Source organism: Vicugna pacos, chromosome 27 (assembly GCF_048564905.1).
Source record: "Vicugna pacos chromosome 27, VicPac4, whole genome shotgun sequence".
NCBI classification, from domain to species: Eukaryota; Metazoa; Chordata; class Mammalia; order Artiodactyla; family Camelidae; genus Vicugna; species Vicugna pacos.
In genome coordinates, this window is record NC_133013.1 from 23,004,460 (window position 1) to 23,020,510 (window position 16,051).

General features: G+C 46.1%; 1 protein-coding gene across 4 annotated transcripts in view; it reads right to left on the reverse strand.

Moving 5' to 3' along the window:
• Window positions 1-16,051, reverse strand: part of TBC1D2B (TBC1 domain family member 2B) — a 72,386-nt gene that overhangs the window by 24,859 nt on the left and 31,476 nt on the right. For 3 of the 4 annotated variants that reach the window (XM_072950915.1, XM_031691755.2, XM_031691758.2), the window contains 3 exons: window positions 5,649-5,812; window positions 2,475-2,707; window positions 1,388-1,783 (listed from right to left, as the gene is read on the reverse strand). In XM_072950915.1, coding sequence (XP_072807016.1) covers window positions 1,388-1,783; window positions 2,475-2,707; window positions 5,649-5,812 — 793 coding nt within the window. The remainder of the gene's footprint in view (window positions 1-1,387; window positions 1,784-2,474; window positions 2,708-5,648; window positions 5,813-16,051) is intronic. The other variant, XM_031691756.2, reaches the window with a different exon arrangement.

Below are 16,051 nucleotides of genomic sequence, written 5' to 3' on the forward strand. Positions count from 1 at the left end.
AACCAAGAACCCCTGCCACCACCCCCCCTTACTTTTTTAAACACAGCTATTCTTGCAGCAGATCTAATTATAAAGTAATGAGGCTGAGGGTTTGGGTGGTGGTGTTGCCCTTTTGGTTTTTCTCACCAATAAATCCTTCTGGCCTCATATCTACTGGGTGCTGTCAGCTGTCACTGAGAAACAGTCACCATAGGAGACTATGAACATATTCCAAAAGTTGCCATTATTGCAGTTTTTAATTTCCATTTTGGAATAATCTCTAAGGCCCAGGCATGCCGATCAGTTATCCATCCGCAGACACTGCATGAAAGGTACTATGAGGCATGAAGCAAAGGTTCAGTAACAACCTGGCCAGCGGCGAACCTTTGCCCCTCGAGGGTAAACTGCATTTGGGGGCAAAACAAATTCAGTGCCACACTACCTGCAAAATGAGAGCAGCCAGGTGAGGAAGACTCTGGGCTAGGTGGGACAGGTAGCTACAGACCTTTCTGGGGTCAGCTGGGGTCAACTGGGCCACATCCAATGCCTCATGTCCTAGGGGACACTTCTCTACCCGAAACTTCTCCAAATCAAGAACTGGTGGCAGCAAAACTTCTGTGACCCTCTCTATGCCCTGACAGCGGTCCTAGGCCATGCTCAGCCCTCTCCTCGGGACCAGCAGGCTTCTCCACAGGCACAGAGTCCCTGCGTCCCACAGATGCCGTGTGTTCTTCCCACCTCATCAGCTGGTCACCACGCTGGGTGTGACTGGGAGAGTCACCTGTGTTCAGGAACCAGCGTCCCATCCCTGGGATCAGCCTAGAGAGGGACACAGGGAGGAGAGCTCTGCCTTCCCTCTTGAGTGTCAGGATCCGCCTGCTTTAGGCGCAGGGTGGGAGCACCAACTCTGAGCAGACCCTCTTTCCAGGAGGGCTTGGGAGCCAGGGCCCACCTCCCCAGCAGACCCACACTAGCTGCTGGGAACAACGCTCCCTCATCTGGCCTCTACCAGGTCCTGGGGAAGGCTGTGCAATGATGCTGGTATGAGCATCTGTGCACAGAGGGGGCAAGAAAGCCTCCAGACATTACGAGGAACAATGAAGTTCTAAGGGTGTATAAATAGAGAAGTCTCGGCTGCCTGAGAGCAAGGGAGGGGAAGACGTGAAACTATTCTGAGCTATGGTGACATTGGTGGACTCAGACTTTCATTTTCCAAGGAAGCTTCTTAGAAAACAGTTATCTGACTGTAAGTCCTGTGACATTTGTTTGAAAAAAAAAAAAAAAAGCACAGCTGCTCTGTTACATCAAATGAGCTCGCTGAGGCCAGCAGCTCTAGAGCGACATTGACAGACTGTTAATGGGCTCTGGATTTCTTGTCTCATGATGGGAGCCCACACCCTGCTCTTACTTTCAGCCTGTCCAGTTCCAGCTGCTCCCTGCTGGCGAGAGCGGCGGTGGGCGAGCCGGGCGAGGTGGTGGGAGAAGACACGCTGCCCTCACACTCGCTCAGCTGCCGCGAGAGCTTGATGATGACCTCGTCCTTGGCCTGGATGGTCTCCATCAGCATCCCCAGCCGCTCGCTGAGCTCGCCCACTTTGCTCTTCAGCGTCCTCACTTCCTGCTGAAGGCTCTCTTTTTCCAGGTTGAACTTCTCAAGCTGGCTGGTGAGGCCCAGAATCTGGTCATCCTTCTGGTGCAGAAGCCCCAGTGTGTCCTGCGGGACCCCCTCACAGAGGCGGCTGCTCGTGAAGTACTTGTCATACTGGGAAGACCGCACCGTCTGCTGCAACAGCCGCACCAGCTCCTGGGAAGCCGAGGAGGATGGAGTGAGGAGCAGGGACAGGAGGAAAAGCAGAAATCGTGACAACCCTACACGGAGCCCCCACTGGAATCTGAGCAAATGCAGAAACTTTACTGGAAATATTTGAATATCGAACTTCCTCTTGAAGGATCTCAAAAATAGAGAAGGAAAAATACTTATTCCATAAAGGCTGTCTGCAGAGAACAATAATAGGAAACAGGAAATAGTGGACAGGCAGACTGCAGTGAGCAATGGTTCCCAGTAAATCCGTATTAAAAAATCTGAGCTCTAAACTCACTGATCTGCAGAGGAATTGGTATAATTAGGTTTGATCAGCTCAGAAGGAAACTGTTTAACAGGATGTGGAAACTCTTTTAACAACTGTTCATGAAGCTGCACTCAGAGACTGGACGTCAGGGCAGGAGTGGGTGAGGGGCAGGCAATACCCTGCCCCTTCAGAACCCTCAGGTTCTGTCCTGAGGTGGGTCTTCACTTTCCTCGGAAATTCAAATGTCTCTGAACAAACGATCAAGCAGAGCAGCAGTGTCTAGGACAGCGGCCCTGGCAACATACAACTTTTAGGGGGAAGCACCTCTGGGAAATAAAAGTCAGAAAAATGAAAGCCAGGCTTTGCTCCTCTGGTTTCTGGACTGCTGCTGTGACAGGAGATAGAAATGTGAGGAGGGAGAATTACCTTCTGACTGGATAAGTCCTTCTTTAACCGCTCCAGCTCTTCCTGCTGGTTCTGCACCTGCAGCTGCATCTCAGAGGCCGGCTTGCTGGCGCCACCACTGCCCGATGTCCCCTCGGCTGAAGGGTCACCACTACTGTGACGATTTCTGTACGATCCAATCATGTCTTTCAAAGGACGCTTTCCTTTGTAGGGAATACGTCCAAAATCAAAGGGAAATCCTGAGCCAGTTACCCCTACGTAAAAACAAAACTTGTTTTTTTAAGTGCAGGCCAAATCTTCCTTTCGGAAATTCGAACAAAACACATTAGCATCTCACCTATCGTCTTCCAGGAAGTTGTGCATTCATCACTCTCTGCCCCGCCTCATTCTCAATAATAACTAGGCTTAAAACCAAAGATGATTCCCCCACTGGATCCTTCATGTGATTGCTTCTAAAGAAAGCTTTCTCTATGTGATCGCTCAGTCTTTGCCTTAGAACAGATGGAGAAAGGCAGACTGTATACCAGCACTAGTGAGGAATTTATGACAAAACGGTACCACACCCCCTCAAGATTCTTCTGTGATGCTAAGTTTAATTTTCCAAAAGATCAGCTCCAAGCCTATATGTTCACATCACTGTTTTCCAATTTTGGGTACTTTCAGGACCAATGAGAACAGAGACACAGGCCAGGGAAGAACATGGTTGCTCCGAGTTCCCACAGCACCCTGAAAACAAGGTGTCCCTTCCCCAGAGATGGGTCCCCACCTACAAATGAGATAGTTGGTTCCAAGGGTAGGACTCAGAAACATACGAGGGATCCTTGGCTTCTTATTTTTTGCTAATCTGTCCTTAGTAAAAACAAAACAAAACAAGAAACCCCAAATGTATCTTTTCTTAATTGCAAACACGTTTTATTCTCTTCCTTAAAAATGAGTACTTAAAAATGTCGATGGATCCAAATAAACTTTAGTGTAAGTGGATTCAGACATACATTCAAAATATAAAGACGTTACTGAATAAAGATCTCTGGAGGGCGAGTGCTAAGAAGCAGCATTTTAAACACACACACACACACACACACACACAATACAGAGAGGAGACACACATACTCTATAGATTCCATTTATACAAATCTAGAAAACAGGCGAAACAAATCTACGTCGTCAGCAGTCAGGCCAGTGGCTCTGGGGGCGGCGGGGCAGGCAGGGTGGGACTGGAAGGTGTCTGGGGATAGGGTTCGGCTCCTGGTTCTGTCCTGTTTCTTCAAGCAAGTGCTGGCTACATGGGTATGTTCACTTGGTGGAGACGAATCACGCTACACATTTCTGATTGGGGACTTTTCTGCATGTTACTATTAATACTTTGATTAAAAATTTTACTTAAAAATAGAGGGGAAAACACAAGGAAGAACAACTTCCTCCCCATGAGTATCATGGACAAGAAGCTGGTGGGCTGATTCTTGGAGCTATTACAGAAAATACCGTGAATCAGCAAGATAAAAATCCAGATCCATCTCTGTCCCTCCATGCCTTTCAAACAGGCTCCCTCCCAAGGGGAGCAGGGGCTGGGCAGAGGCTGAGAGGGCTGCTCCCCACAAGAAGCTGCTCCCTAAGGGTGTGAGGAGCTTCCTGACCAGCCCGGCACTAAGCCTTACCAATTTTTCCCTCCCACTCTTTCACCACTCACCCTTGCATTCCTAGTCTCCACGGGCAATCAGAGCCAACACCGTTTATCTCAAACAATCTAAATCCCTGTTCCTCCGGAAAGCACACCCAGTTCACAACGAGGCCCTCTCCTGGGTGACCCCACCAGCTGTGCCACGTGCTGGGTCACGAGGCACGCTCAGCTTGGCCACATCTTCACCATGACACACTGGACCACAGGGTCCCACGCTACCATCCTGTGGATCACAGGTAAACTCCCCACCAAAGCAAGTCATGGTGGGCCCTCCCCAGGCGACAGAAAAAAATATCTCCTTTGGTAAATACTCGCTCTCGGTAAAGACTTCCTAAAGTCCTGCCTCCTGGTCCTCCTAGCTCATGCTAGAATTAAGCATAAGGCAGAAATTCAAAATTATTGATTGTTATTTTACATTTAAAACATCAGTGTTCCCTCAGTGGATCGACAGGTGTAGGATCATGAAGGGCTGCTTCATGCATCAGGCAAAAGGCTAGGGGAGACAAGTACGAAGGGTCAGGCTGACACCCTAAAGTAAATCCTGATCACCCTTAACATCACACAAGGAGGGAAAAGCAGACACGACGTGGCTCCCCATGTAGTGCAGCAGGAAATACACAGCGCCCCCGCCCCCGCCCCCGCCAAAACACTCTTGTCGTAATTAGCAGCCAACCCTGAATCTGGGCAGGCCTCTGCTCCAGCGACCAGCGTGCGGAAAATACGGGGACAGAGGAGCATGTTAAGTGACCCCAGAGAAATGCAACTCTGCAAAATTCAGAATGGGGGAAATTCCTTGATACAAAGACCCTGTTTTTTCCATCAAGCATAGAACAGAAGACAAAAAAAAAAAAGACAGAGCTGCTCAGACTAAAAGAGACCTAAAAAGACGCACAACTAAACCCCCTGGGGTGTTAGCGCCTCATCTGAGTAGACTGTCTGCAAGCAGATGTTTGTGAAATAACTGGGGAAGCAGAAAATAAGGATTTACGTAACTGCTTTTAGCTAAAATAATGAAGCTGTGGTTATGATTTTTTTAAAAGAGTCATCTCTTAGAGATACATACTAGAATGTTTACAGATGCAGTGGATTAATGTCTAGAATGCGACTTAAAATAATCCAGCTGACGGTGGGTGCAGGGAGGGGCAGGAGCTCAGAGGAGGTAAGAGAGGCTGTAAATCCAAAACTGTGGAATATGACGTATTTCACTTCTGTGTGCAGTAACAAATGTCTATAAATTAAAAGTCTTATTTAAAAAAAATCAGTAACTCCTTAAAGAGCACCATGACTTGTGGATATTCTATCCCCTGAAAAAGTTGAAGAACCACAGGACTGGACAGTTATTTATTTCTTGTGACATCTAATTTTTCAAGCCTTTGTGTTTTAGCTCCCACAAAGAGAGCATGACTCCCACTGGGAGACCCTTCTAGGGAGAGCTGCCACCAAAGGGTCTGCCACGTCACCGGTGGTTAGCAGGGGGCAGCAGCGAGAATGCCAGGCAACAGGAACCTCGTCTGTACCTTTGTTTCCTTCGGGGATCTGCTTCTTTCTCTCTTCCTGCACCAGGGACTCCTCCAGGTCCTGAGGGCTCGCCTCCAACAGCTCCCACTCCTCACTGGTGTAAAACACACTCTTCCGACCATCATTATGCCCTCTCCCAGGACGGAAAGACGACATTGAATTTCTATTGGGAAAAATGAAGTGTTACATTATTTTTCAATGGTAAAACAAAATGTAATGTCACATGCATACAGTTGGCAAAAACTTAAAGATCTGATAACATCAAATGCTGGTGAAGATATGGAGAAATGGGAACTCTCACACACTGCTGAGGGGAGTGTAAACTGAAACTATTACCGTGGAAAACAGTTCAGCAACACACAGTTAAGGTGAAGAGGTATCTACCCCAAGACTCAGCTACCCAGAATTTCTTTAAGAAATTCTTGGACATGTGCACAAGGAGACACAAACAAGAACACCACTGCAGCGCTGTTCACATTAGCAAAAAACCCAAAAATCTAAACATCCGTTGTCAGGAAAAGAGACAAAGACACTGTAGTATATTCATACAATCCGATACTATACATAACTTAACATGAATTCATTCGTTCAATAAATATTAATTAAGTGCCTTCTATGTGCCAGGAACCACTCTAGGTGTTTGGGATATGCCAGTGAGCAAATGTTCTTGTCCTTGTGGAATGCACATTCCCTCTAACACTACATGGATCATATGGACAGATATTTTTTGACTGCTGAATGAAAAAAGAAAGAAAATTGAAGAATGACATGTGCAACATGGTATTTTAAAACTTCAAGATAATACTATTAACATATATTATTTAGAGATACATACATAGTAAAACTATAAAAAATTCACACGAGAATAAGAATTATCAAGTACAGAATACTGGTTACCTCTGTGAAAGGCAAGAAAAGAATGGGATTGTGGAGAAGAGAGGCTCCAAAATGCATATGTAATGTTTTAATCTGCTTTCAAAACATGAAGCAGAAATATGACAAAATTATATAATAGTAGTGGCTACCCAGGTAATCAATTTACCATTCTCTATACTTGCCTGTGCACTACAATTATTTCATTAAAACTTTTTAAAAGACTCAGCTGAGATTTCTACTTCCAGTGAAGATGGACCAACAGGGACTGGATTTACAGTCATCTGAAACAACTGAAAAACTGAACAAAACCTAGGGAACACTGGTTTTCAGATACTGGACGTCAGGCTGCACAGCGATCCCTGAGGGACAGAAAACAGGTGAGGTGAGCCTCCCCCAGCCCAAGCTTACTGCGTGGAGAGTTTCCAGGCCACGGTGCAGGCAGGGGGAACCCAGGTGCAGCCCTGGTAAGACTGAGCTGGGAACCCCACGGCAGGTGGAGCTCACCAGGCACAGCCCTGGAGGCAAGAGAGCTGTACAGAAGGGCTGAAGAGATGTCAGGGTTCCCCAAGTCTCCAGCTGAGCACGATCACGCTTGCGTATAAGAAAGCTCCAAGAATGGGGAAAGAACTCCCTGAGAGGAGCGCAGGGAACAATCCCCGAGGCTCACACAGGGGCAGGAATAGTGTCTGGTCCCACCAGCCAGAGTGGAAAACTTCATATGTCATGGGGTCTTAGGTATGTACTCATTATCGCAAGACTAAAGGCTGCTCTCCTACCACATAAAAAAGCTTAAAAGTGCACTTCGAAAGTATCGAACTGTTTCTGAGTAAACTACATTCCAGAACAAAGCTCAAGAATATGTAGAGGAACACAAAAAAAATCTAGCACCGGGAAAGTAAAACTCATAGTATCAGGCAGCCAACAGAACATCACCAGGCATGCGAAGAAGTAGGAAAATACAGCTCACTATGAGGAGGAAGATCAGCAGACAGAAACAGACCCAGAGATGACAAAGGATGAAATTAGCAGACAACTTTGAAAGTTATTATAACTGTTTCCCCATGTTTGAGCAGCTAGAAGAAAGGCTGAACACACTGGACAGAGACATGGAAAATGTTGAAAAAAATCAAAATCAAAACTTCTAGAGATAAAACCACAATTTTGATAAAAATACATTAGATGGGATTAAGAACAGATGAGACATTGAAGAAAGATCAGTGAACTTGATGACAGTGCAGTACGAACTATCCAAAATGAAACAGAGAGAAGACAAAAGAAAGAAATAAAGGAAGAATCAACGGGCCATGGGACAATGCTAAGCATATAAAAAAATCAACCAATGTTCAACAAGGGTGCCAGGAAATTCAATGTGGAAAAGATAGTCCTTTTAAAAAGTGGTACTAGAACTGGTTATCTGAATGGCACAAAGTGAACTTCAACCCTTACCTCACATCATACAGAAAAACTAACTTAAAATATACAAATTACCTAAATGTAAGAGTGAAACCATTAAAATTTAAGGAGAAAACATGGAAGAAAATATTTGTGACATTGGGTTAGGCAAAGATTTTCTAAACAGAACACAAAAAGCACAATCTGTAAAAGATTAAAATGGTAAAATGAACTTTATCAAGATAAAAAAATTTTCTTCTCTGAATATCTGTATAATCTGACAAAAGGCTTGTATCCAAAAGATATAAAGAACTCTTACAACTCAATAATGACAGAATAAACAAGTCAGTTAAAAAGTGGGTGAAGGACCTGAACAGACAGTTCTCCAAAGATACACAGATGGCTGACAAGCACAAGAAAAGATACTCAACGTTGTAAATTCTCAGGGAAATGCAACAGAAAACCAAAATGAACCACACCCACACAACAGCTCAAGTTAAAAACACTGGCAATGCTAAGTGGTGGGAAGGATGTGGAGCAACTGCAATTGTCCTGAGCTGCTAATGGGAACGCAGAGGGGTGCAGATGAACTGGAAGACAGTGCAGCAGTACTTCATAAAATTAAATACACACCCAGCAATCCCAACTCCACATATCTACCCAAAAGAAATGAAAACAAGTCTACACATAGGACTTGGATATTCAGGGCAATATTCAGGGCAAGCATTATTCATACTAGTCCCAAACTGGATATAAACCAAAAGTCCATCAACTGGCGAACAGATAACCAAATTGTGATATACCGTACTTACTGCATACCACTGAGCAATAAAAAAAGGAAGGAGATGAATGGAAACACTCAACAATATGGATGAGTCTCAAAAAGATTATGCAAAGTAAAAGATGACAAATACAAAGAGACTACACACAGTGTGATTCCACTTATGTGAAATTCTCAAACAGGCAAAGCTACAGTGAAAGAAAACAGATCAGAGGTTGCCGGGGGCCAGAGGTTAGGGGAGGGGATCAATTGCAGAGGGGCGTGAGAGAAGTTTGCAGGGCAGCAGAAATGCCCTAAATCTTGATTATGGAGGTGTTTACATGACTATGTACAATTTCTAAACTCTATCAGCCTGTTCACCTAAGTGAATTAATCATGGGTAAATTATACTTCAATAAGGTTATTAAAATAAACAAATAAAGAAGAGGAAGAAATGTGCATCAGCTGGTTTTTCCTGAGGTGGATTAAAGGTTAAGGGCGGAAAAGGGAGTTTCACCTCTAGTGTGAATCAGGCAGATGACATTATCATGTAAAATAATCATTTTTCAATGTTTTATGTTCTAGAAAGCATGATTTTTTTGCCTTCTTTGAATTTCATTAAAGTGCCTTAAAAATTTAGAAGAATGTAGAGAAATTAACATCCTTATGTTCCCATCACTCTATGAAAATACACAATGAATGCACAACCCTTTGCTAACTGTTTTAACAAGGAGTCACGAGGAATCTAGCAAGTGCACCTGCTTATATATTTATACTTGATAAATGTTTTCTTGCAGTTTATTTACCTGAGCCCAAGTGTGAATTAGCAAATAAACAGGGTAAAGCATGTTACACGTGCCGTGTATTTCCTAAGTCTCCTCTAGTGCCTGGCAACCTGTGCCATACATTTCCACAGACAACTGCGCAGAGGAATTCCAGTCAGTTCCCCACTATAATCCAATGAGCAATGTTGTGGTGAAGTCTGATTTTATAAAAATTACAGAATTGCAGAAAAAGCTATTTCAAAATAGTTGCTCAGAAGAAAAAGAAACTCTCACAGATGCCTGACACAGTTTTGCTCGTTTCTTTGACACAACTGGCCGAGTACGGGCACGGCTGGCCCCACCGCGGTACAAAGTTCCAGCGGCCCTGCTTACTGCACGGGCCTCAGGGCAGCCTTCACACGCTCGTGGCAGGTCGCCGCCGCCACCGCCGACTGGGGGCCAAGTCCTCCTGGCCGCGCGCCCCGGCCTTCCAGCTGCGCTGCTGGGCTCAGGTCCTTGAAGGGTGGGTGCAGGATGCGCAAATGAGAGAGCAGGGGAGAAAGGACAGCGATTTACATGGCTCCGAACTTCCACACGCCCTCCTTCCCCCGACCTGCCACTGCTACTCTGTCGCAAGGCCCACTTGCACAGAAGTCAAGCTCCCACCTGCAGCAGAGGGACTGAAGCCTTGGTTGAGGAAGGTACCACCTGTCAAGACTTAGGTGATGAAGAAACAGGATAAGACTCAAAGTGAAAGCCTCTTTAAGCCGAAACACTTGAGCCAATCTCTGCTTCAGATCTTATGTGGAGAAACCCAATTCTGTGATTGTGCAACATGAGGGTCATTAGAGAACACGCTTCTTAAGCCACTCACCCTATCCGCTCCAGCCGGCAGAGGCCTCTGCACTGACCAGGCATCCTGCTGTGTTTAAATGGGGTTCTCCTGGTTGATGCTCGAGGCCGTTCCGGTACAGAGCTTGCTCTTTAAAGAACCCAATGTTGTTTGACAAACCTTTGAGAGGAACTTCTATGTCCTTCAGGACACCGTGCTAGGTGCCTGCTGTTCTATTCAATACTCAGCTACTCTGATTTGAAATAAAAAGTCAGAGACCACCAGGCAGCCAGATGTCACCCTGAGGCCTCAGTGCTCAGCCTGAACTTTTTAAAACACATACCAGCAGTCTATATAACTAATTAGAAAACCTGTTTCCAGGTTTACATATTTCAGATCAGTTTCTCCACATACAGTTTAAGAGGTCCAACTAAAACAGTAATAATTTATTCAACATTCATTTCAACTCTGATAATCCCCCAGAACTTTAGAAGTTGACAGAACTACTGGGAAATGTCCCATTAAATCCTTCAAGAGCTCACAGCTCCAGAAACACCCTGCACAGCCACGTTCTGCCACCACCTTGTCTGCGGTGGGAAGACGGGCACAAGGAAGCAGGCTACCTCCAGCGTGGCCAATCAGCTTCGTCCCTCCTGACCACAAGCCCTGTCAAGTGATACAAAAATGGGGGGGGGGGGTGCTCTGCTTGCTAACAGCTATCTCAACAAAGATGTTGCCATGTTTCCTCTGACACAAATCAATTCTTCACATATATTCCCACCAGGACATGGAGATATTCCTACAAGGATATCAGGACAATGTTATTTGAAATGATTAAAAAAAAAAAAAGCAGAAACAACCAAGAGGGACTAGTAAATGTGATTAAGATCTTGAGATGGGGAGATTATCCTGGTTTATCTGAGTGGGCCCTAAACGTCCTCACAAGTGTCCTTCTGAAAGGGCAGAGGGAGATGTCACTACAGAAGAGGAACAGGTGACATGACTGGGGGGCAGATCAGAGTGATGTGGCCACAGGCCAAGGGATGCTGGCGGCCTCCAGACACTGGAAGAGGACAGAAACGCATTCTTCCCTGGAGCCTCCAGAAGGAACCAGCCCAGCAAGACTGATTTGGACTTCTGGCCTCCAGAACTGTAAGAGAATGAATATGTGTTGTTTTTTTGTTTGGTTAGTTGGTTTTTCTAAAAATGTTTTTATTTATTTTTAGGGGGGAGGTAATTAGGCTCCTTTATTTATTTTTAATGGAGGGACTGGGGATTGAACCCAGGACCTCATGCATGCTAAGCAGGCGCTCTACCCCTGAGTTACACCCTCCACCCCTTGTGTTGTTCTAAGTCACTAAGTTTATGGTCATTTGTAACAGCAGCCAGAGCAAACGAATACAACCACTCTCCAATAAGCTACTGCCCTCAAACCGTGGGCTTTGCAGCTCTGCGTTTTGTTACAGCCCAAAGTTCAAGAGGCAGTCAAGGTCGGAGCATCATAACTAAAGTTTAAATATATTTACTGTTGACATAATGACCTGGGAAAGAAGCGTCATCAGCAAGAACCCCTCCAAAATATCCTATACATTTAACGTGGATAATAAGTCTGCCATCCTTCTACGTCCAAAGACGTTAGAACGAACATCTAATAAAACGCTCACTGCCTCAAAAAAAAAATCAAAGTAAAAATAATCTTATCATAGAATTTTCAGGCAGGTACAGCTCAGCTGTACTGGTTTCCTCGTTGCCCAAAGGACAGACACTACCCCACCCCTTCACCCTGGGCCTCCCTGGCCTCTTGAGCAACTCGTGGATCATCACCTCCACTCAGTACCCTAAGCACCTGGCACATGAACTTGTGAACTCATGAAACCCACACCAACTTCCATACCTTTGCACAGGTGAGTCTCTGCACTTGCCTTCCCCTCTGGCAGTTCCCATCTCGCGCTTCAAGTCCTAAGTTAAAACTCTTCTTCACATCAAAGACTACCCTCTCCAACCTTCCCCCCCACCGCCCCCCTCAGTGCACCCAGGGAGGCAGCGATACGCGGGGTTCGGCCCTCAGCTGCACCCTACACTGCCCTGTGACAGGCCTCCTTACCTGCCTGCCTGTCTCCCCTGAGGACTGCGAGCACCCTGAAAGCAGGGAGGGGACCACTTCTTATCCAAGGGAACCCCCTCAGCACCCATGCCACAGGGGAGAGGAGGCTGCAGAGGTGACGGGAAGAATGCCAGGCTCCACAGCCAGGGGCAGCCTTCAGAGCCGTGCTTCTCAAACTGTGGGTGGCAACCCATTACTGGGCCAGGAGATCACGCTAAGGAGTCATGAAATCAATTTCAACAGTCATGATGAGAACTTTTTTTTAATACACTGGAAGAGGAAATACTTGGCTTTACTAGATGTAACAGCGAAAATCTTTACAAAATTTGTTTTGGTTTTATGTGCTGACAAACAATATACATTTATCTATGAATGTATATTACGTACGGCAGCTTCCCAATCAAAGAGGTGAGCAACACTTCATTAGAAGGAAACCCCTTCCTAGGAGGCCAAACAGAAGAGACAACAGCCCGGGACATGCAGGCCCAGAGGCAGGAACAGCAGAAGATCCATCAGAAGGAAGCCCGGAAAGATGAGCACACCCTCCCAGCCAGCTGGCTCTTCATGCCCATCCTCCAGAAAGGCACCCTCTCCACTGATGGACAATAAAGCAAAGATCCACCTCATTGCTGGCTCAGTGGAGGCAGGGTGATGACAGTGGCAGGAATACCAGCAGGACCCGATCACATGAGCACTATTTACTGAGAATCTAAAATGAGCCAGACACTGAGCAAGGCAGTTTTTATGACCTTAACACTCACACACATCCAGTGGGGAAGGGTATTCACACAAACACCCCAATTTACAAATGGAGCATACAAAGCTCAGAAAAGTTAAGTAACTGGCTCAACATCACACAGCTAATGAGTAGCAGGGCTGTGATTCCAAAACCGAAGCTGACTACAAAGAGCACCAGTCACGGCGTGCCCCCACGCCAAAACAGGGGTGGAGCTAGACCCTGGGAGCTGCCACGCACGGGTCAGGCTCAGCTGAGCACCCAGCAATGGACCCACAGTCCAGGCCCACAGAACCACAGGGTAATGCTCACTGCTGTCACATAACCCACAGCACTGCTGCAGCCTGAGCACACCTCCCACGCACAACCTCCGCCCCGACTCCAGGCACACACTCACACTCCCACCCCCAAGCATGCACACTCACACAGACCAGCCAGAATTGCACAGGAGAGCTAGTCCTTTTACCTAAAGTGATGTGGACTGTTAGCAGATTAAGGAAAACATTGTTAAGGCAGGAAACTGTTGAACAGTAACTTAAAACAAACACATGTACCTGTAAGGGCGCAGGTCAGTGTGCGCTGGCGACGCAGACCAGCCAAGGCTTCTCGAGTCCGGGGCTACTGACCACAGTTCCCTGCTATCTTTCTTGGGTAAATCACACTGATAAGATGGCATTTTTTCCCAAATTTGTTTTGCTTTTTTTAAAAAAAAAACGAACAAGTAGACTAGGGACTGTTGTGAAACAATCTAAGTACAGAATCTTTACAGGTTTTGAACCTTTTTTTTTTCTGTCTTTCATCACTGTGTCACCCACATCCTGGCAATTTTTTAGTGACTCACGTTTATCAAACTTCCCCCAAGCGTTCAACTTATTTTTCACAGAAAAAACAATTTCTTTTAATGTCACAGGTTTACTACGTATTTCACTGCATCACGTAATTATAATAACAAGTACAACAGGCGTTAACTAGCTAGGAGCAAACCCAGCTGGTCCTGGTGAGTCAGTGTGCAGCTGGCCGCCGGGAGCAGGGGCGTGGGCTGCCCCGAGGTAGCCCATCAGTCTCGTGCAGTCGGCGTGGGCCATGGCTTTATAGAGGGAATTCAAAATGCCAGTTTGGGGATGGAAGTAGCTCAGCGGTAGAGCACAAGCTTAGCATACGCTAGGTCCTGGGTTCAATACCCAGTACCTCTATCAGAAATTTAAAAAGCCAGTTAAACAGAGATGCTGGTGGAGTGGAAGCTGGTTAAGAGAGTTTCAACTGTATTAATAAATAGAATAAAAGCATAGCAGACAAGCATTCAATTATCCCTTCAGCCCTGACTACACTCTAATTAAAACATCATTTAAAATTTATACAAAATATAAACAACCTTTGAGTTATTAACTTATAATACAGAAATATTGTTTTACTATTTCTATGGTCATTAAAATCTCTCTATACACCTAACACATTTCATTTAAACCTTTATTAAGCATGCCATTAGTTTAAAAAAAAGAAAGAAAAAAGAAAACAAAACCTGCAAACAACTAAGATGCATATAGCAGTCAACACGCATCAGGGTTCCCACAGAAAGAGGCCCCATGGGCCTCTGTAGAGGATGGCTTTGCCATGAGCTGTCTCCCCCAACACTGGCAACAACTGACACTTACTGAGGGTCAGGTGCTGCTCAAAGTAGTTTATCCTCATTAACTCATCAACATCATGTCATCTCCTGAAGTGTAGGTGATCATTACCCCATTTTACAAATTAAAGTCAAGTAATTTGCCCAAGTTATCCAGCTACTCGGCCGCAGAGCTGGGAACTCAACTCGGCTGTCTGGCTCTTAACGACTAGGCTACACTGGGAAGGCACAACTGATGGAAGGTAACTCCCAGCGACCGCTAATCCTGACCTTGAACTGTCCGCTGTTACAAGCAGAGGTGCCATGAGCTCGCTCTCCTAGGCAGGAAGCGCTCTACAGTCAGAAAGCCCCCAGTGTTACAGGTCTATCTCTCCTCGTTTCATCACTAACTCTGAGGGCAGATGAGACTAGTTAGGAAGGAGAATCTGGCAAAGCAAGAGTTTCCCAAATAGGTTCTTATGATGGGAAGTGGAAGGGGCACTGGGCTCCAGTCAAGGGACCAAGGGTGCCTTTCAGCTCTGACACACACGTCATGTCTCTTGGGCAAGTCACCTTACCTCTTTAAGCATCAACTTTTTAACCTGTATAATAAAGGGACAGCCTCTTGGTGGCTTTCTAACAATTTCAGGAGGACAGAACTCTTTCGTTAAGGAGAAGCCTTCCAGGCTGAAATCCATGAGGACAGAGATGCCGTAGGTGCAGTCACTCGGCGGGCAGCCCTACCAATCCCCTCCCCTCCACCTTCCCCGGCAGAAGGATACACCATGAGTGAAGGTCACAGGTGAAGAGCAAGGTACGGAATGGCTGTAACACAGTGGCTCAGGGAGTGAGAATATGGGGAAACGGTGGCCTAAGGAACAAGCCGCTTCTTGGGTCCATAAGAGATGGGAGGACCCACGGCAAACCACTACCCGCAAGACCGGAGAGAGAGGCCAATACAGGGAGTCGCGGCTTCTTGGAGCAGACGCACCTGCAAAACCACTGCCAGGGCAGGAACGCCTACTGTGGCTGACAAATTGCTGGAGGCCCAGTGCAGACAAGTCGGAGAGTTAAAAACCTATTCACCGGGGAGCCCCACAGTATTGTGAGACTGACCTCCGGGAGTCAGGCTTCCACAGTGAATACCAGAGAAACATCCCCTCTCGCTTCTGGCAGGGAGAGGGGGAAGAAGAACCATTTTTAAATACTCCAGAGTGCTCTGTTCTTAACAAGGCCTGCCTCCAGGGAAATCTAGTTAACCACAGCCTAACCTGCGTATTATCAGAGCCTAATTGACCTGGGGGAAGGGAAATACTCAACTCCACCCCATTCTAG